The 21,076-nt window shown below is 55.0% G+C and overlaps 1 protein-coding gene across 3 annotated transcripts; it reads right to left on the bottom strand.

The window, feature by feature from the left end:
- Window positions 1–6,753: 6,753 nt before the first annotated feature.
- MOB3A (MOB kinase activator 3A) lies at window positions 6,754–20,129 on the bottom strand. Of its 3 annotated transcripts, none has more exons than XM_079328632.1 (4): window positions 20,039–20,129; window positions 9,832–10,355; window positions 7,886–8,088; window positions 6,754–7,019 (listed from the first exon to the last, which is right to left on the bottom strand). In XM_079328632.1, the coding sequence occupies exons 2-4, from the start codon at window positions 10,247–10,249 to the stop codon at window positions 6,990–6,992; spliced, it is 651 nt and encodes a 216-aa protein (XP_079184758.1). In that variant the 5' UTR covers window positions 10,250–10,355; window positions 20,039–20,129; the 3' UTR covers window positions 6,754–6,989. The 3 variants fall into 3 exon arrangements, with proteins under 3 accessions (XP_079184758.1, XP_079184757.1, XP_079184756.1); XM_079328631.1 differs by lacking the exon at window positions 20,039–20,129 and adding an exon at window positions 17,761–17,875; XM_079328630.1 differs by lacking the exon at window positions 20,039–20,129 and adding an exon at window positions 14,501–14,642.
- Window positions 20,130–21,076: the final 947 nt, after the last annotated feature.

Here is a 21,076-nt window from a genome sequence, read left to right as displayed (position 1 = left end):
AGACACACACAGACACACACACAGACACACACACACAGACACACACACAGACAGACACAGACACACAGACACACACAGACACACACAGACACACACACAGACACACACAGACACACACACACACACACAGACACACACAGACACACACACCACAGACACACAGACACACACAGACACACACACAGACACACAGACACAGACACACAGACACACACACCACAGACACACACACAGACACACAGATACACACACACACACCTGTTCATGTGTTTTTTGTTGCCTGCACATGTGTACCACCCACGTTTCCCCCACAGGATCAGGCCTCTCCCTCTCCCCCTCTCCTGCTGGGTGCAGGGTCCAGCCAAAACATCCCCTGGGATATCCCAGCTCTGGGGCCACAGCAGATCCGTGCTCTGGTGGCTCCTGCTGTGGGGACACACATGGACAGGCCCCTGCTGGCCCCAGGCAGTGCTGGCACCTCACTGGCAGCATCTCAGGGCTTCCTAATGTTTTTTCAGGGAAACACAAATTTTGATGCATTTGAGCCCCCCAGCCCCCTCCCTCCTGATCACTTCCAGCATCCCAAACATGGGGGCTGGCAGCAGCAAATTCCCCATGTCCCAGTTCTCCCCAGGATCCACTAATGCTGAGCCTCCTGCTGTGTCCCCAGGCTGTCACCTGTCCCCACACCTGTGTTCCACCAGCACACACAATCCTGTGGGGTCTGCAGGAGCTGCTGGGGCCCCACACTGCAATCCCAGCTGAGGGAAAACAGGAAAGCGAGCGGGGCTGTGCCGGAAGGCGGCTATTGTTGGCCAGGGAGCAGAGGGAGAGTGAGGGGCCAGGGGATGGTGGCCACCCCTCTGTGCCCTGAGCCCCTCGTGGCTGCCCATTGCCCCTGGATGTGCCCAGCTGCTGGGGGCTGTGCAGGGCTTCCCCTCCCACCCCACTGCTCTGCTTTGGGAGGGAAAATAAACAAACCTCCTTTTTTCCGTGTGTTACTTCGCTGGCCCAAGGAGGGCCCAGCTTCCCGCCCCTGAGCTGGAGGATTTGGAACCCTGGCTCTGTGTCAAACGAAAAAATCCTGCAAAAAAACCCTGGAATTTCCTGCTGGGCAGAAACCCGGAGGTTTGACACTCCTGGTGCTGGGGTGGGACAGGAGGGGTGGGAGGGACGGGGAGCAGGAGGGACACAGGGGACACACACAGAGACAGAGACACACACACCCCACCCCTCCCCACACCCAAAGCACACACAGGCTCGGGGCTGAGCTGGTTCCTGTGCTGGTGGATCCGTGTTCTTTCTCCTCAACTTGAAGCCACTGGGAGAGTTTTGGCAGCTCCTGCCAGGTCTCCAGTGCACCCCAAGTCCCCACCCTGCCAGGGGTGCCAGTGCACCCATATCTCCCAGGGACAGGGCCCTGGTGCCTCACTCCCTTCTGCTGCAGGGAAAGGGCTGGGGTGAACCCTGCTTGGCTTTCCCAGCTGCTCCTCTGGGATGGGGCTTGGCCCAGGGATCTATTGGAAAGATGGACCAAGTTCCTCCAGGAGGGAAATCCCTGCAGCCCCCAAACAAGGGGCAGGGGCTGCAGGAGCTGTGGTTTTTGGGGTGTCTGGGAGAAGGGCAGGGAGAGGGCTGATGTTGTATCACCATGGGAGTCCTGTCTTAGCAGATAGCAGCAAATGGGAAAAGCATTTCCAGGAGGACTTTAAATGCCCCAGGCTCTTTTCACCCTCCCCCATCCTCCCAATTCCCTGGGAAGGGGAAATCTGCAGCAGCAGCTGGGTCACTCTGGGGAAGCCCCAAGAGAGCAGGGATGTGGCAGGAAGAGGTGCAGGCTGGCATGTTGCACATTTTCTTAGAAGGAGCAGAAAAACTCCCAAACCACCAAAAAATCCCCCCTGCTCCCTTGGAAAGGGCACTGAAACCAGAGTACACCCTGTGCTGAAGGACATGGGTGCTGGTGGTGCTGGGATCAGCAGGGGTTTGTTCACCAGGAGCAAAAATGATCCTGGGGCCCCTTCTCCTGGTAAAGCAGAGGGTGAGGAGGCCTGCAGCAGGTGCCCTCAGTATCAGTGTCACCAGGGGGATGGGACATGTCCTCCCAGCCCCAGTGTTTTCCCAGAAGCATTCCAGGTCCTGCCCATGTTCCTGGAGCTGCTGGCCCCTGGCCTGGCCTGTGCCATACAAGGGAGAGGGAGCACGTGCCATGCTGGTGACTGTTCCCTTGTGCCAGGGCTGTCACCTCCTCCATGCAGCCCAAAACTGGAAGGGAGCAAACCCTGGGCCCCGCCTGGGAGGAGGGCTGGAGGGCTGCCAGGGACCCTGGGGAATCTGGCCCCAGAAGCATCAGCTGTCCAGGGAACACAGAACAAACAAAAAGCACATTTCAGAGCTTGGAAAGTGTCCACTGCCCGTGCAGGGATGAGGGACAGAGGCACCTCCAGGGTCTGGGGGCTGAGTGTGACAGCAGAGCTGTGCAGGGACATGTCCTGTGCCACCTGTGCTCTTGTTCCTCCAAATCAAGAGCTGCAGGGAATGAAGGAGCAGCTCCCGGGGATAGGAACACAGTCCATGGCCCATGGTGCCCATGGCCCCTCTGGAGGGGTCCCCCACTGTCCCTGGGACAGTGCCCAGGGCTGCAGGGGCAAGGCAGGGCAGCCTAAGGACATCCTTGTGTCAAAGCAGAGCCCCAGCACTGCTCTGAGCAGGATCTGCTGCCCAGGGAGGTGGTGGCAGGTGGGAACATCCCTGTCCTCCCCCAGCAGGACCTGGCTCTGGCACAGACCCCACAGACACAGCCCCAGGTCCCACAGGAGACCCCCTGCCCCTGCCCCCCCTTGGCTGCTTTCCAAGGGGCCGTGCAAAGGCTGCCCCCACTTCCCAGCTTATCACTGCAAGCAAACCCTAATGGGATTTGTGGTGGATGTGCTCAACCCTTCCACCAAACCAGTGATGGTCTGGTTTGGGATCCAGAGGAGGAAAAGGCCAGAGCCCAGCCAAGAAGTCCAGGAAACCCATGAAGGAGCAGAGTGTCCCAGGGAGCATTGATGCTTGTGAGCTCAGAAACAAGGCTGGGATTAACACTTGGAGGGCAAGTGGCTTTCCAAGATTATTTATCAAGGAACAATGAAAGTTTGGATACAAGGAGCCCTCTGCACTTCTCCTTGTGAGCCAACTGCTTCATCCCATCACCCTGCCACCAAGGTCCCAGTGGGTGCCTGGAGCTCTCCCTGCCTGGCAGTGTGACTGTGGTGGTGTCCTGGAGCAGGGACACCTCCCCAGCCTGTGCCTCAAGGAACAGAGACCTTTCCACTGCCAACAGATCTTTGGATGAGTCCAATTTGAGTTCCCCCCAATCTGCAGCTGGACTGCACATCTGTGATGGCCTGGAGGTGGGACACATCCTGGAGTTTGGGAAGAGACTGAGACATCCTTCACCCAAGGTGGAGAAATCCTAACTTGCAACAGCTCCTGACAACACCCCAAATTAACACCAATGAAATGTAGGTATTCAGTTCTTTCATAAGTGAACCACTGTCCAAACCTGAGACTAAGACTGGACCTGGGCTGTGCCTAAGGTCCATCAGGAGTTTAGGAAGCAGGGAGGGGGTTCTTGTCTGAACCTAACAGAAAGGTCTCTCTTACTCTTTTACATCTTCAGTTTCAGTGTAAATCATTCCAGCTCAGTTCTAATTTGATTTCTTCAGTCCATGTAGGAAGTACCACAGGGAATCTCACCATTGTGCTCTGTTAAATCACACTTTCACAGATTCCTATTAAAATAACTTCTGCTAACAGCATTGATGGTGACTGGCTGACCCCAAATCACTCATCTGTGACAAATTGATGTTGTTGTCAGGATCCTAAATCCGGATTCATGGCAGAACCGAGGCCCTGAAGCTCCTGAGCTCCTGAGGGTTTAGGGGATGAAGCCCAGTAGGGGAGGATCAGGGCAAGGCACAGCTTCTGGGAGCAGCAGGAGACCCTGCTCGAAGCACAGGGCAGGAGCATTTGCCGGGAATATACGGCAGCCAGAGCCCCCTGCGTGCTGCCAGCCCCGCCCCAGCTCCGGGGCAGAGCCCATCTGTGCTTTTTGGGAAGGGATCAGCCCTGCTGGAGCCCTGGGCACTGGACCTGCTCGGCACAGGCCCTGCAGTGCAGATCTGCAGAGCTGTTCCCTGGGCTCTCAGCACAGCCTTTGTGGTGCCTCTGCACCCAACCGGTGCCGGGGGAGATGAGCAATGAAAGGACCAAGAGCTCCTGGTCAAGGCTAAACCCCGTCCCTAGGCTGGGCTCAGCAAGGGGAACCCAGTGTAGGTGGGCTCAGCACTGGGGGCTCAGCTTGTGGTGCTCAGCCCCAGGGGCTCAGTTTGTGGGGCTCAGTACTGGGGGCTCAGTTTGGGGTGCTCAGCCTGGAGGGCTCAGCTCGGGGTGCTCAGCACTGGGGGCTCAGATCGGGGGCTCAGTTTGGGGTGCTCAGCACTGGGGGCTCAGTTTGGGGTCTCAGCCTGGAGGGCTCAGCTCGGGGTGCTCAGCACTGGGGGCTCAGATCGGGGGCTCAGTATGGGGTGCTCAGCACTGGGGGCTCAGTTTGGGGTGCTCAGCTCGGGGGCTCAGTTTGGGGCTCACAGCTGCCTGCTCCCTGCAGCACTCGCAGCTGCAGCTCAGGAGTGAGCACACACGAGATGAAAGCCCGGGGAGATGAAAGGGGAGCTGGGGCAGAGGCAGAGCTGTGGCTCCACAGACCTGTCTGGGCAACATCCTGCACTGCCGGGCGTGGGGGCCGGGCTCAGCACCGCCAGCCCTGTCACATCTTCTCCCACAAAGGCGCTTTTCCTCCTCCCCCTTGGCTGGGCCGGTCTCCCATGGGAGGGTCTTTCCCCCACAAAGAAAGAGGAGGGCAGGGCCCTGCAGCCCTGCGGGTCACAGCTGATGGGTGCCACAATCCCCGACTGGGCACCCACAGCATTGCAGCCGGCTGGGAGCAGCGGCAGGAGCTGCCCTGGCTGCGAGGGCTGAGCCAGCACCGCCACCACCCACCCGCAGCCCCAGCACAGCTCAGCACTCGGGGCCCTGCAGGTGTCCTGGTTTCAGCTGGGACAGAGCCAGTTCTCTCCCCAGGAGCTGGTACAGGGCCGTGTTTGGGACCTGGGATGAGAATAACGCTGATAACACACCGATGTTTTGGTGTTGCTGAGCAGTGCTTACCCTAAGCCAAGGACTTTGTGTGTCCCGTGCTCTGCCAGCAAGGAGGGGCACAACAACTGTGGGGAGCAGGGCTGGGACAGCTGAGCCAGGCTGGCCAAAGAGATATTCCACACCAAGGAACAGCACGTTCTCCAGCTGAGCTGCACCCACAAAACACCGGGAGAGGGGCTGGAGGGTGGTCCCAGCACCTGCACTGGGCAGGGGAACAGGCAAGAGTCAGTGCTGCAGGCAGGGAACAGGAAGAGCTACAGCTGGCTCCCAAATGCATCCCCCAAATGCAGTTTTTCCCAATTTAGTCCACCAGCCTCAATGACTGCCCCCCTGGCTCCTTCCCATGGCAGAGGAGCCTCTTGGCAAGTTGGTGAGCTGGAATTCCCCTCCTCTGCCACTTTCCCCTGTGTTTCAGAGCTGGGAGAACCCCTGGGTACAGAGACACTGCAGACACAAGTCAGGACAACCCCAGGCTGCTGGTCAGGGCCCAGGGCCTTGGGACCCAGCACAGGGCTTGGAGCAGCCTGGGCCTGGCACCTGCAGAGCAGGAGGAACCCAACCAACCTCCCAGGAGCTGTGCCAGGAGCACACATCCACGAGCACAATCCCCAAGGAGCCCAACACCCTGTGTTTGCTTTGCTGATGGGAAGGGCTGATGAACGTGCAGTCACGAGACGCTGAGCAGCAGCGTGTGCTGTGTAAATACAACATAATTTATTACTGGTTCCATTTCAGAGCACGAGTGGTGTTTGTACGAGTGTCCAACGGCAGCACGAGAAATGAGAGTCAGGTATGTACAGAGATTCCAGGGCATGGGAATGCTTTGGAAGGAAGAAGTGGTTAGTGGTGCAGTTTGGTCACTTACTGGTCCCCAAATCCTAGGCAGACCCACTGCCTACCTGGGGCACTGCCAAGGCAGACGAGGCCAGGGGGGCTCTGGCTGCACACCAGAGCTTTTGGTCCCAGATGTGCACAGCTGTGTGGAGTGGTGATGCTGGGGAACAGGGAGAAGGCTCTGTACCCCAACAGGAAGTGGGATGTGGTTCTGGCAGGGTCAGGGTACCACGAGGGACAGGAGGGAGGGGATGGAGGAGAATTCTTGGTGCCTGTCCCAGCACCTTCCCTCTGGTGCTGCCATGAGGAGCTGCCAGTGTGGTCTGTGTCCCTGTGGGGACAGGGCTGAGCCACAGCCAGGCTGTGTGTGCAGGGGCACACACGAGGGCAGATTTCCACTCCAACTGCAGCAGCCATGGGATGAAGCCCAGTCCCAGCTCATTCACAGGGAATGCAGCAAAGCCAGGCCTTGGGGACAGGTGGGCACAGAGCAGCTCTGCCCCACACCTGGACTCACAGCCATGGAAGAGGTGCTGGGGGATCCATGCACACCAGTCCTGTACCCTTCAGAGGTGGGAAATGTGTATCCCAATTCCATGGCAGCACCAGCCCCAAGCACAGCTCTGTCTGAAATGTCTGGCTCAGCTCACTTGGGGCACACAGAGGAGGCAGCTCAGGCAGCTGCTCCCCACTCCAAGAGCCAACATTCCCATCAAGTGGCCCACAAAATATTTTCTTTCTTTTTTTATAGAAATTACTATAAAAATTAGTTAATCTAGAGCATCTTTAAAAAAATATTCCTGCAGTATCACAGTTTTACATTGAAACTCATTAAAAATATATAATTTCTTCAACGAAACGTCTCTGTTCTCCCCTTGAATCATGTCTCCAATATGGGATGGGGGCCTGGAGTCCTCAGAAGAGGTGCTGAGGTGGGAGCAGGCAGGCTGAGCTCAGTGGCACATCCGGGAGGTCATTTCCTTCTGTCAAAGGGACACAGAAGGTAAGGGGCTGGGAAGGAGGATCCAGGTTCCCAGGTGAGGGTGTGGATGAAAAACCCATGTTTAGCTGTCAATACCAGTCCTAGGCATGGGGTGACACTGCTGCCCACAGCTCCAGTTTGGACAGGGCTGTGTTCACCCCACCATTCCATTCCCAGCACATCCCACTCACATCCTGCCTCTCAGGCTCCTGACAGTTACACTGCAAGGCCAACTGCTCCTGAATTTGGGCAACCAGATTCAGAAGAGAATCACAGAATCCTTAGGGGTTGGAAAGACTCCCAAGATCATCAAGTCCAACTATTACCCCATCACTGCTGTGTCACCACTAAGCTATGTCCCCAAGTGTCACATCCACATGTTTTCTGAGCACTTCCAGGGATGGTGACTCCAACACTGCCCTGGGCAGACCTTCCCAATGCCTGTCCCACCCCTTCAGTGAAGGAATTTTCCCTTAAATCCAATCTAAACCTCCACTGGCACAGCTTGAGACTGCTCCCTCCTGTCCTGTCACTTGTTATCAGGGACAAGACTGAGCCCCCCCAGCTGTCCCCTCCTGTCAGGGAGTTGTGCAGAGCCACAAGGGCCCCCCTGAGCCTCCTTTCCTCCAGGCTGAGCCCCCCCAGCTCCTTCAATTGCTCCTGGGTCTCCAGACCCTTCCCCAGCTCTGCTTCCATCTCTGAACATGCTCCAGCCCCTTAACATTTTTCTTGGAGTGAGTGACCCAAAACTGACCCAGGATTTGAAGTGGGGTCACCTGAGAAGGTTCAGAGCCCTCTGTGACTCCCCAGCCCTGTGCTGGCCACAGACCCTGAGAGCCCCACCCGTACCTGAGCCCAGACACTCACCAGGGGCTCCAGCTCCTTGGTGTCTATGAGATTGAACTCTTTCACAAAGTAGTAAAAGTGCTTGTAGCAGGTGTTCACGTGGGCCTCCGAGCCCATCTGGGTGATCCTGTCAAAGTGGTGGATGTAGACATGGACAAACACCCTGAAGAGCCTGGAGAGAATCTTCTTCACCACTGGGAGGAAGTTCTTGGGGAAGGGAGTACCTGGGAGGAGAGAGTGCCCATGACAAACCTTCAGTCAAGTTAAACCTGGTTGCTTAGGGCTAAAATGAATTAGTAAAATGGACAGATTGAGGTAAAAGTGCTTCTGTCCCTGGTAATTTCCATCTCCCTGCTCCTTTTTCCTTTCCATTGGATCACATTTTTCAAAGCACAGATTTTTTAAGTGACAGAGTGATGCACTGCTGTGACTGAAAGCAGAGCCCACATTCCCAGCAGTTGTTTCAGTCAGCCTTCCAGTCCTGTTTGATGTATTTATATAAACAGTGCAAAACACCAGCTACAACCAAGCAACTTCCCCAAGGAAAGGGCTGTTAACTCCCCACAGTTATCCCTTGGTACATCTCTAGCTCTTTGGTTAAAAATTAAAGCTGTTAAGGTCCTCTTTGAAGGCTCCAGGACTGTTTGGCTGGGCCCCTGCAGCAGAGCAGTCTGGCCATGCAGCCACCTCCATGGGACATCAGGGTGTAAAGTTCACACTGTTTCTGGAGGAACAAGGATGAGTTAAACCCTTTCCTTGCTCTGCCAGAGCTGCAGCATTTCAGTTGTTAAAACATCTGGTAAAAGCTGAGCTGAAGACAGTAACAACTAGAAAAACCCCAAACCACAACCCTCTGTTGGAAGCTCGTGCTGCAGCCCAGAACAGAACCAACAGCCCCAGTGTGGTCCCCAGAGAGCTGCAGCAGAGCCTGTGCAGCGTGAGAAGAATGGCTGGGGAGGGTTTGCTGCTTCAGCTGCCTCAAGACTGAGCACTGTTTATGGCTCCCCTCCCCTCTCTGCCCCACTCCACACCAGGTTGAAGCAGAATTTTGGCACAGTGGATGATCCCTGTGGATGCTCAAGTGGTAGATGTGCCCCAAATAGAGACTAACTACATCCCATCAGAGCTCCAAAGGGATGAACACAGGAGCAGGAGGGAGGGAGGGAGGGAGCTCTGCTGCACCTCATCTCCTCCATCCCAGGAGATGGAAGCTCTGCATAGGCTCAGCTGTATTTACCTGATCCCTTAGAGACTGAATTCTTCCATCTTCATCACAAAATAAAACCCAACAATCTCTGTCTCAAAGCTGTGTTTGGATATGGAGATTGAGGTATCTTAGGCCAAACTCCTGTTGCCACGGTCCTGGCAGTAGATGAAACAAGGCCCTTCCCTTCAGGCCTGTGCCAGCATCCCACCCCTGAGGAGGGGCAGAGGCAGCCAATAATAACAGAGGAGGTGATTATGGCACGTGGCACCATCACCAGGTGACACAGAGCTCTGCCTCAGACCTGGGCTGGCCATCAGCTCCAGGAGAGCCACCCTGCACTCAGCATGAACCACTCCAGAGCCACCTCAGAGACTGACTGCTGCAAGGGCAGCCTCCTGTTCCAGGTATCCAGGGCTCCCAGTGGCATCTGGCACAGCTCTGGGCATTTCAGCACTGCAGAAGAGCTGCCAAGAGCTCACTGCACTGCCCTCCTGTGAAGCACAGAGGGAAATAGATCTGCCATAGGGTTCAGCTCTGTTTACAAGTTGAAAACTGGAAGAATAGGGAAAACTCCTCTTCCTCTTCCAGACTGCAGAAAAGAATCAGCTCCAAAGGTGAGACACAAGCTGAAGGGGACGCTGCTGACAAACACAGCTCTGTTTATCTGCAGCTCATCACCCCTCCTGGAACAGCACCAGGGGCTCCAGAAGGCTCCACAGGCACCTCCCTCCCCCCAGCCCCAGCTGGCACCCAAACTCACCAACGTTGGTGGGGAAGATGTCCTCGTTGTTGATCTGCACCTCGATCCAGTCCATGAGCAGGTTCATGTACTGGGGCGCCGACAGGGCGGTGGGTTTGCGGTACTTGTGCTCGTCCTGCCAGCGGTACTCGTACTTGGGCCCGCCCGACATGACGGGGCACGAGTGCTCCGTGCAATAGTCACTGATGGTGCCGTAGATGAGGTTGATGCGGTTGAAGAAGTCCACGACGTGCACGGCCACCCAGTCGTTCTGCTCCTCGCCCGGCGGCAGCTGCACGGCCACCTTCAGGTCCAGGCCGGCGTTGAGCGAGGCCTGTGCCTTCTTGTGCAGCTCGAAGCGCTGCGTGCCCGGCTCGAACTTGCGCTTGGGCCGGAAGGTTTTGTCTTTATTGAACACTTGCTTTAGCGCGTGGGACATTTTCCTTCTCTGGGGGCGCTGACAGCCCGAGGCGCGGCCGCTTCCCAGGGCAGGGCTGGGGCGACTGATCTTCACAGAAACCTCCCTCTGCTCATCTGCTCCTGATCTGTAACGCAGCACAGAAGGGCAGCGATTAGGAGCAGCTCTCTCAACAGGAAACCTCATTTAAATCCCATAGGAAGAGATCTGGGATGCCATCTGGGCCCTTGCCCCACATCTGAGAAGGGGGGGAGCTCACGGCAGCTTCCCTTCCTCCCCCTTCCCTTCCCCGGCTGGAGCAGAGGGGAGGCTGCAGGAGTGACCTGGGCTGAACAGAGCCACCTCCTGTTCCATGTGGGATGGGGGAACAGGCTCCACAGCCATGGGAGGGGCTGCCACTCCCCCTGACATTGCCACACCCTGCAGAAATGCCACCGCCTGCCTGCCTCACACGCTCTGCCAAAGAAGGGTAAAACCAGCTGGGTTTCCCCCAAATCCCACCTTCACCCCTGCATCCCCCCTTCTGGGAACAAGGCAAGGCCAGGCCAGGTCATGCCAGCCCACAGCAGAGCTCAGAGCTGCTGCCAGACAGCCCCCACCAAGGCAGCCACTGAAAGTGAGAGACAGGAACCAAGGGGTGCAGGGCAACGAGAAGAAGAAGTCACAGCTCAGGCACCCGGAAAGCAAATATCCTGAAATAACACCAGCCCTGAGAGCAGCCACAGCCTCTTCTGCAGGTGCACACAGACCATACACATATTTCCCATTTCCCATTACTGTTTACAAGTTGAAAACTGGAAGATTAGGGAAAGCTCATCTTCCTCTTCCAAACTGTAGAAAAGAATCAGCTCCAAGGGTGAGACACAAGTTGAGATCTGAAGGGATGCTAACAAGAAACACAGCTCTGTTTATCTGTAGCTAATTATACCTCCTTTGTTCCCACATCCAGCCCCTCACAGAATTTGTGACAGGCTGCTCTTTGATGAAAGCTTAAGGCAGAAAGCTTTGTGTACCATAAATATTATTTTACATGTGCTGGACAGAGAAATGAATAAAGTAATAGAAATTAAGCTGATGCCTTAAATAGCATAAATAAGTTCCCATAATTTCATAAGCAAGCAAAAATAGAAAACCTTTCCCCAAGTAGAATCTGCTTAGATTTACATGAGGCCACAGTGTTGTTCCAATAGGTAAATAGTGTCCTCAGATGCTGGCAAACACATCCCAAACTCAAGGTCATGACTACCACGGCTGCAACCGAGCCCGTCTCCAACAGATGCTGCAGTGCTAATCAGCAGTTCTTCTCTGGAGAAAGATTAAAAAGCTTTAAAGCCAAGGCCTCTTGTTTCCTTATTTAATTACAGTGAGGAAGAAACCCCAAACCACTCCAGTTCACCCCACTAAGAACAGGCTCCACATTTCCTGTGGGAATGGGCTCAGTAACCTCTTCCATGCAGGAGCTGAGAGATCCAAACCCCAACATGGGCCAAGATGTGTTGGGAGAAACCCTAAAAGCATTTTAATGTGGTTCAGTGAGATCCACCACGGGCTGAGAGGTGAACCCAGAGCAGATATCATCTTGGAATGGTTTGGGTTGGAAGGGACCTCAAAGACCATCCAGCTGCAACTCCCTGCTATGGGCAGGGACAATTTCTATGGGCAGGGACACCTTTGGTGTGCAGGTACACCTTCCACGAGACCAGGCTGCTCCAAGCCCCATCCAACCTGGCCTTCCTGCTGCCAAAACAGCTGCTGTGACCCCATGAGCCACCTCAGGGGAGGCAAATGCAGCATGAACCCCTGGCAGACGTGTCCTTTGGAGTGTGATCCTGCCCCAGACGTGACAGAGGAAGAAGTGGAGGGTGTGGAGAGGCAGCTGAGCAGTGCTGGTTACCAGGAGCTGTGTCACAGCCTGGCCACATCCTGTGGCAGAGCCGGAAGCTTCAGGGACTGCGCCCACCCCAGAACTGAGGCACAGCCCCAGGAACCAGCAATGTGGGCAGCAGGTGCTGAGGCTTCCAGCAGAAAGTGCAGGGAAGCACTTGTGATGAGTTCCTTGCACTGGAGATGGAGGAAAACACATCCTCTCACACAAGGAGTCACAAAGCAGCAGCAGCAGCACCACCCTGCACAGGGCTCCCTGGAGCACCAGCAGCATCCCTGGTGCAGTGTGACTCCATCCCTGCTTCTCTTCTGGAGGATGTGCACTGCAGGGCCTGGCATGGATGTGGATGGAGTAAATCTCAAGGGTAAAACCAAACATCCCCTGGTTTTGGCCCCACACATCAAGAAACAAACACCAACCATGTTTCTCATCTGAGCAGGATGGAGAGACTTTTCATAGAATTCCAGAATATCCTGAGCTGGAAGGGACCCTCAGGGATCATCAGTGCAGCCCCCAGACCCCCCAACAACCCCCCCCCGATCATCCCTGAGAGTGTCCAAACGCTCCTGCAGCTCTGGCAGCCTTGGGACCATTCCCTGGGGAGCCTGGGCAGTGCCAGCACCCTCGGGGGGAAGAACCTTTCCCTGAGCTCCATGCCAAGGCCTGACACAGCTCCAGCCCTTGCTGGGCTCCTGTTCCTGTCCCAGAGCAGAGCTCAGCCCCTGCCCCTCTGCCTCCCCTGGGCAGGAGCTGCAGCCCCCGAGGAGTCTCCCCTCAGTCTCCTCTGCTCCAGCTGAACCAGCCCAGTGCCCTCAGCTGCTCCTCAGCCCTTCCCCAGCTCCCTGTCCCTCCTTTGGACACTCTCCAACAGCTTTGGCTTCTTCTGACCTTGTGGTGCCCGAGGTGCCCCAGCACTGGAGGTGGGGCTGCCCCAGTGCAGAGCAGGGTGGGACAATCCCTCCCTGGCCTGGTGCCCCAGGACACGGTGGCCCTTTGGGCTGCCAGTGGTGACTCAGATCCAGCTTGGCACCCACCAGGACCCCCAGGTCCCTTCCCAGGGCGCTGCTCTCCATCCTGTCCCTGCATCCAGGGCTGCCCCACCCCAGGGCAGGGTCTGACACTTGCCCTTGTCACCTGTCACATGTTGGGGATCTCCCAGCCCTCACATTTGTCAGGGTCTCTGTGCAGGGCAGAGAGACCCTTGGTGTTGAGGCAGTGCTCATCCTACAGACAAATTCCTGATCCTATGGAGACATGATCCCTGAGAACTGGGGAGCTCAACACAGCAGCAATTGTCTCTCAGACGATTCAGCATCTGTGTGAAGCATTAGCAAAATGAGTAGCTGAGACATCAAGCAGATGCAGCCTATTTAATTATGGTCTCTGACTGCAATGAGCTAAAAGAAACATTTAGCTCTAGGAAAAAAAATAAAAATAAAGAGGCACAGAGACCAAAGCATCCCTGACATTGCTGGGGGATGATATCATCTGTACAACACCTACTTCCACAGGCAGGAGTCACAGCTGACACCGCCCCCGCACACAAGGGAAAGGAAAGGTTAAAGACAATTGGGAAATGGGACATGCAAAGCACCTGGATGCTATCTGCAAGCTTAAAGGTGAGGGAAAAACACACTCCCCTCCCAAACAAACCTCAGTACATTTTGTTGCCTCCTCCTTTCAGCCAGCCAAGATCACAGCAGACGTCACCAGTGCTCTGAGAGGACCTTGGCCATTGCTCAGGATCACAGAGCCCATGACCCCTGTGGGCTGTCCAGCCCATGAACACACCTCCAGCTTATTCATCCCAGAGACACGGCAGGAGCAGCTCCCTACTGTGCTGGACTTGCCTGCCCAGGGGTCTCAAGGCCTGGCTCTCCCTTCCCCTCCCATCCCAAAAGCTCCTTTTCTCTGACTCCCTGCTTGTGCAGCTCCAGTCCTGTGCTGGTTTTGCTGCCAGGGCTGCTGGCATTGTCCTGCCATTCCTCTTCCCTTCCTCATTCCTCTTCCCAGGAATGGTGGATCATGAGGAGCTGCCTTGCTCCAACACCAGAGGAAGTTCAGGCAGCTGCTTCCCAACCTTTGGTCACTTGTAAAGACAGCTCAGAGTCTGGAAAAGGGAACAGTCACCTCCTCCAAAACACCAGGAAACCCTCTGTGCCCTGCTGCAGCCATCCCGAGGTTTTCCAGGAGCCAGCAGAGTTCCCAACAGATCCTGCCCTGCCCACAGAGGCAGAATGGCCCAAAAAGGACTCCAGGAGTCCCATGACTGCTCTGTCAGTGCCAGCCCCAGCAGCACTCCATGCTCCCCTCTGCTGCCAACACTGCACAGGGGTTTAACAGCAGCCAGGGGAAAACCAGCAAGGCAGCAGTCAACAAGCTCCTACCTGTGCTCCTGGCCTCAGCAGGTCACTCCTGCAGAGGGCTCAGCCCTGCTCTGCACCCTCTGCCAGTGCTGGCAGGCGCCGAGGCCAAGCTTCCTTTTTCAAAAGAGGGAAAACCCCCTCCCCGTTTGTTTCACGGGCGGCCGCAGCCCGCAGGCTCCGCAGCTGGGGAGGGGTCAGACACGAGGCCACCTCCCTCCTCCGTGACCCCAGCGCCGGGCCGGCCACATCCTGCTGCCCCTGCTGGAGCAGCCCTTCAGCACAGCACAGGGAGCAACCCGGCTCTCCAAAACAGGGATCTGTCCAACCGCCTGTCCCTGAATCCCACCGAGTCCAGCTGCTCCTAACCCTCGGGTGGGGAGTCTATGACACCCATGTGTCCCCAGAACTACCCAGGATAGAGGAGCCAACACAGGACACAAAACCTTCCTGACTCGTAAATCAGCCCTGATAAAGGTATTTTGGATGCACTGAGCATTTCAAGTAAAAGCATGAATTTACAGAGTGAGAAAGAAAAGAAAAGCAGCTTCAAACAGGCAAGATGCACAAAACAGCCACTACGGATGCACACGCACGTTTTTTCCATAATTCCACCCCCCTCCTTTCACACATCCCTTCCCATGCCCACTCTGCACTAGCCCAGTATCTCGGGACAGGACGATCCTGGTTTTCTCCGATCAAAGGAGAGATTTTACTACAGAGAGCAGGGACCAGAACAATCCTGGCAGCCGCACTGCACTAATGGCAGCCAGTTTCTGCTCCTCCAGAGCCAGTCTGGCAACAAACAAGGGCTTGTCTTCCCAGGACGAGACTTCCAGCTGCTCTTTTGAATGGATTTGTGATATGAGGAGCGAAGGTCTGCCCCGTGCTTACCTCGGGAAGGGCAGGGCGAGGAGGGCTCAGCGTGGCTGGGAGGCACTTCTGGCCATTCATAATCCCGGCCAGCCGGCACTTCCACGTCAGCCGCTTCCTGTCTGGCACTGACTGCAGCCTCCCGGCCCAGGCAGCTGCCAATGTTTTCCCAAAAGCTAATCCTTCCCCTCTGCAAGCTCTGTCTTTCCTCCCGCAGGATCGCTGCGTGTTGCCGCGGCCGTTCCCTTCGGCATTGCCTTCCCCCGCGCTCAGTGCCGGCAGCTGAAGCTGCTCAGAAGTTTCTGGAGAAGGAGCAGCTCGACCCAGCCCAGCTGCACCTCCAGCCCCAGCCCCACTCCATTCTGCTGCTCTGCAGGGCAACATCCACATTTTTCTTTTAGAAAGTGCTTTAGCAGCAGCCTCCGCAACCAAATCTGAACAGGGGCACTCTGGAAATGCTGAATTCCCGAGGTCTGGGCAAACAAAGAGCCTTTTGTCTTTCACCAGAGGCGGCTTTAAGAAGGTCCTGCCTGTTGCCAACCACCCCCAGGGCCTGCTATTCCAATCTGCTGCATAATTTGGAAATTCCCAAGTAAGAAACGGTACAGTTCCCCTGGGACTTCCCACCTCTCCAGGCCCTTCCTGGAAAGAGGGTGGCTTAGGAGAAGGGAAGAGGTTGGTTTAGGAGCAGGACAGGCTCTTTACACATCTCCAAGCCATGGAGAGGCAGAGCCATATGCATGAGGAAAGGAAAATGCATGAGAAAAGGCCAGAAATAGTTATCCTGGCCTTTAACTGGCATCTCCTTTGCCCCTGAAAGGCCAAGCATTCCAGACAATCCTGAAGTCGAGTTAGTTTATGGAATAAAGGGAAGCACTGTTAAATTAAGCCATATCTGGGATAGCAGAAGACCCACCAGAGGTGAGGGGAGCTCTGGCAGAGCCCATCAAGAGCTGCAGGTGGGAGTGTTGCTGCTTGGAGCAGAGGAGCCAGGGCAGGCAGCAGTGAGACACCAGCATCCATCCTGGGCAGATGGATGAACAGGGAATTTATTGCTTAGAGCTCAGGCACCAAGCTCAGAATTTACATTCAGACCATGGCAGTGACAGGAGGGATGTTATGGGTGACACTGCTCACACTGCACAGGGATGCTGAGGGAGGGCAGGTGAGGCAAAGAGTGATGGGGAGGCTGGAAAACCCAGTCTGACAAGGAAGAGAGAAGGCAAGAAACACAAATTTCTAGCATGGTTTGTCCCCCTGGCCTTCCTCCCCACAGCAACAGAGGGAGAAAAGCCACAGGAGAAAATAAGTTGTGTAAAAGGTCCCCTCCTGCTTCCCTCCCCAGAGGGGAAGCTCAGGCAGCAGATGCTGGATTTCCGTGGAACAGCAGTGACTGCAGGGAGCCCCACGGAGTGTTACTGACTCAGGGCCAGCCCTGCTGCCTTTATGTGCCATCTGCATCCATTGCAATGTCAGAGCCCTGCTGGAAGGTTTCCATGGATCCAGCCGGGATGGGGCTGCGTGTGCAGGCAGAGCTAATCTGCTGCAGGCTTTGCAGGGCTCTGCTAAGCTGACAAGCTGGGTCACGACTCCAGCACACAGGTTAACTGCACACACAAGTATTTCCAGGGCAGAGCACGGCCAGTGATGGCGTGGTAGGAGCAGCTCCCTCTTCTCCAGGTCCCAGAGCAGCCTGGTGCTTTGGGAAGGCCTCTTGCTGTCTCCACTACAGGCCTGGAAGGGCAGGGTGCTGTTTATCAAGTCCCAGCTGAGCTGCTAGTCTCTCTCCCTGCTTGTGCAGGCTCTGTACTGTCCTCACTGGACAGGGATATTTCTGGGCCTACAGCAGTTCCATTTCCTCAAACTTTGGGATCTGCCCCCACCCAAGTCAAAGCTAACATCAGTTAGGAGCATGAAATTTGCATTAGGATGATAAAATGACTATGGCACCATTTTAACAGTGGGCTGGGATCCCAGGAAGTGTGGGATCACACCCCAGGGCTGAGCTGGAGCACGAGCTGGCCACACGGCCAGCCCTTCCCAGAGCGTGGCTAATCCCAGGGACAAACATCCCTTTTCCCCTCGTTAATGTCACACGTTGGGATGAATGGCAGGATTGTTTCCTGCTGACAGCAGAGGCCCACGAGGCCTCTCCTGGCCTGGCAGGAGATATGGGAGAAACCCAATCCTTTAGCACAGTCACAGGCACAGAACAAGGCCATGGATGTGGAGCTGGAGATCACCTCAACACCAACCACATCACACAGAGAGAGGAAAGAGAGGGAAGCAAAGGCAGCCAGACAAGAGCCCCAGGAAAGGCCTGTAGAAAATGCAGGGCCTTTCAGTGCAGCCACGGGGCCAGCTCAGCTCCCACTGCAACCTCAGCCTCAGTCTGGGTGGCTGCAGCTCACCTTCTGTCCCACGAGCTCCTGGAATCAGCACAGGGTCACAGCATCACCACGGTGGCCTCGTCTCACTCACACTGACCCAACACCAGCACCAGCCCTTTGGGACTCAGCCAGGTTTTCTGGAGGAAGTCAGAGCTGTCACAGAGTGTGATAGATTGTTTTGCTCTGGGTTTGCCCACTTGCAAAAGTTGTTGTTTTGCTGGGCTTTTTTTTCTGGCCTTTGCTGACTCCATCCCTTCCTCTGCCCTCTCTTCTGCTTCACATATCCGGAGCAACAACCCCCCCAATTTCACCAGGAGCAGAGCAGCACCTCTCCCACAGCACCAGCTCCAGAGGGAAGCAGGCAGCAGACCAAACCAGGCCTCAGGGATAACTCTGCCTCCCAGGGGCCTCTGGAAAAAGGAGGATAAAGGTGCAGCCTAAGGTGCACTCTTTATTGACAGCATTAGCTGGGTATTACATATTCCTAAAGATAAGCTGATAAACCTCCAGCAAAGCTGGTTCTGGATCCACTTACAGCAGCATTTATGGGTCAAGAACCAGAAAACACTTCCCTGACTTACTAGAAATTAAAACTCAGAAATTGAAAGCAATTCCCTTCTCAAATCTGTGGACAGGACTGGAAAGGTTTTGCAATCCCTGTGCTCTGACCCCAGAGACTTTCACTACTCACAAGGGACATTTTGTTTTTCATTAGTGCAGCCATGGAGGTCCCTGGCCCTCAGAGAGGAGCAGGAGTGACCAAGCACAGCACAGATCTGGCCAGTCCAACCTCCAAAAGGGACTAAATCACCCCATTCCAGAGTGGGGGATACCTTTCTCCCCATCAGTAGAAGGGCCACGTTAGATGTGGACAAGGAAGCAGCTGGCAAACAGCTCTGGAGGCAGCTGAAGTGAAGCAGGACAACTTTGCTGGGGATGCTGAGTCTACTCCAAGCTCCCCAAGCACATGGGAGAGCCCATTTCCATGTCTGCTGGTGGCACAGGTGACAGTGCAACCCCAGGTGTCAACAGAGCATCCCAGGAGCTGCAAGGTGAGCCAGGCACAGGGAACCCTGCTCAGCACCTGCACTCCTCACTACAAACCTACAGCTCCAGGTTTTGCCACCACTGGCAAGAATTCCCAATGCTCCTCTCCCCCTTTCTGGGGGATTTTGAAGAGTCACAAGCTGACCTCAGGTTCACCTCACAGTAAGTGACTAAGACAGAAAGTGAATGTGAAACATGGGATACACAATCCAGAGACCAGTGATAGACATCCAGAGGGAGCTGGATGTGAGCCTAAAGTTGGGAAAGGAAGCAGAGTGCAAGGACAAAGCCCTGGGGACTGTGATAAACAGGTGGCTGGGGAAGTTTCACATCTCCCAGCAAAATCCCTCCCTGCCCTGCAATTTGGCAAAAGATTTCCAGACTGGAAAGGGGCTTTTAACAAAGGGATGGAAATCCAGAGAGTGTGCCACTCTGCAGCTCCAAGCTCAAGGGAATCCTGCCTTTCACTAGCACTGACAGAAATGCTTTTCCCAAACATCTGTGCTGGACACTGGACAACTTCAGATCCCCAGCCCTTTCCTTTTGCTGTCCTTCTCACAGGAGCTGAGCTCACTGTGCTGCAGATCAGAGGCAGCTCTCTAAGATCAGGATTCCTGAGCCCGCAGCAAGAGACAGAAGCAGAGCAGAAGTTTGCTTTCAAGTTCTCCCTCATGACAGCTGAGCCGTGGCTCGCCATGACCTGAAAATAAATGGAAAATTCCCCATTCCCCGAGCAGTTTAGAGATCGAAAGGGCTATGCCTTTACCTGTGGCAGCTGGGCTGGAGAAGGGCGGGAGGGAGAGGTGCGATAAAATAGGGAAGTTGCAAGCTGTAACCTCACAGTTGTGCCATCAACCCTCTTACTCTCTGCGATAGTGTTTTTCCCTCATTATGAGTTTTTCGGTTGCTCACGAATCCTGCAGCAGGTCCCGACCCCTCAGAAGGGAGGGGGCTGTGCCCAGCAGCCAGAGCTCTGCTGGTTTCTCCTCCGGGCCGGGGCAGCACGGGCAGTTCCCTGCCCTGATCCGCGCCCCGTTCCTCCTCAGGGGGCTCCGGCCGCCATCGCCCCCCGCCCGGGCAAACACAACCACCCCAGAGCGGGGACGCGGCGGCCGCGGCCCAACAGCTCCCGAACCCGCCGGGGCTGGGGGGACACGTGGGCAGGGCTGCGGCCCCTTTTCCCCGGCGCCCTCCTCCCTCACCGCCTGTCCCGCGTCCCTCCCGCCGCCCCGTCCCCCCCGAGCCCCCGCACCTGCCGGGCCGCGCTCCCTCGCCGCGGACGCGCACAGTGCCGGGCCGCAGCACGCCCCGCGCGCCCGCCGCGCTCCCGCCGCTCCCGCGCGCCGCCGGCGCTACTTCCTCTTAAAGGGGCCGCCCCGCCCACCGGGACGGGCCGGGGAGGGGAAAGGGACACTTCGTGTTTTATCGTGTTTTTAATATTTTATTGGGGTTTATTTTATTCTATGGTCTTTTATTCTATTTCAATATTTTATTCTACTTAGCTGAATTCCTTTTATTTCCTTTATTCAATGCTTTATTTCCTTTATTCAATTTTCTTTCATTTTCTGTTTTATTTTCTACTTTGCTTATCCTTATTTTTTCTATTTTATCTTTATTTGATTCTGCTTTATTCTCCATTTCATCTTCTTTTTATTTTCTCTTTTATTTTCTATTCGAATTTTTTATTCGCTTTTGTTTTCAATTTTCTTTTTCTTTTATTATTTTACTTTAATTCTATTTATTTATTTTCGTAACTGTATTTATTATTCCTTTTATTCCATTCCAGTTCTCTCTCTTCCATTTTATTTCTTTTCTTCTATTCGGTTTTATATATTTTTTTCTTTTATACTGATTTTCCCATTTTATTCTGTTCCGTTTGTTTTCTCTTATTCCCCTTTACTCAGTGTTTGTGTTTTGGGGAGCAGGGACAAGGCAGGGATGCTCGGGTGCAGTATTTGTTATTGTATTGTTATTAAGGCTAAATGTGCTATTTTGAATTCACTCAGCTGACATTTAAATATTCCATGCATTGGAGTCCCCCACACATGCCATTGTTTCCCCTCCTATTTTATGTCTGTATTTTGCTCTTTATCTAAAGAAGAATTTATAACTTATTCAGGACCGTATTTTTGGGATGGCCTCAAAAATGCTGGAGGGACCTGCCCAGACCTCACAAAAAGAGAAGTGGCCGGAACCAGTTCAAAGGGAACTGCTGACAAATGTCCGGATGGGGAAAGTCAAAGGTGGGAAATCCCTGGGGAGCCGCAAGGCTGAGCCAGAGCCTGCAGAG

This window comes from Erithacus rubecula, assembly GCF_903797595.1.
Source record: "Erithacus rubecula genome assembly, chromosome: 28".
Lineage (NCBI taxonomy): Eukaryota > Metazoa > Chordata > Aves > Passeriformes > Muscicapidae > Erithacus > Erithacus rubecula.
This window is presented reverse-complemented; position numbering and strand designations above follow the sequence as displayed.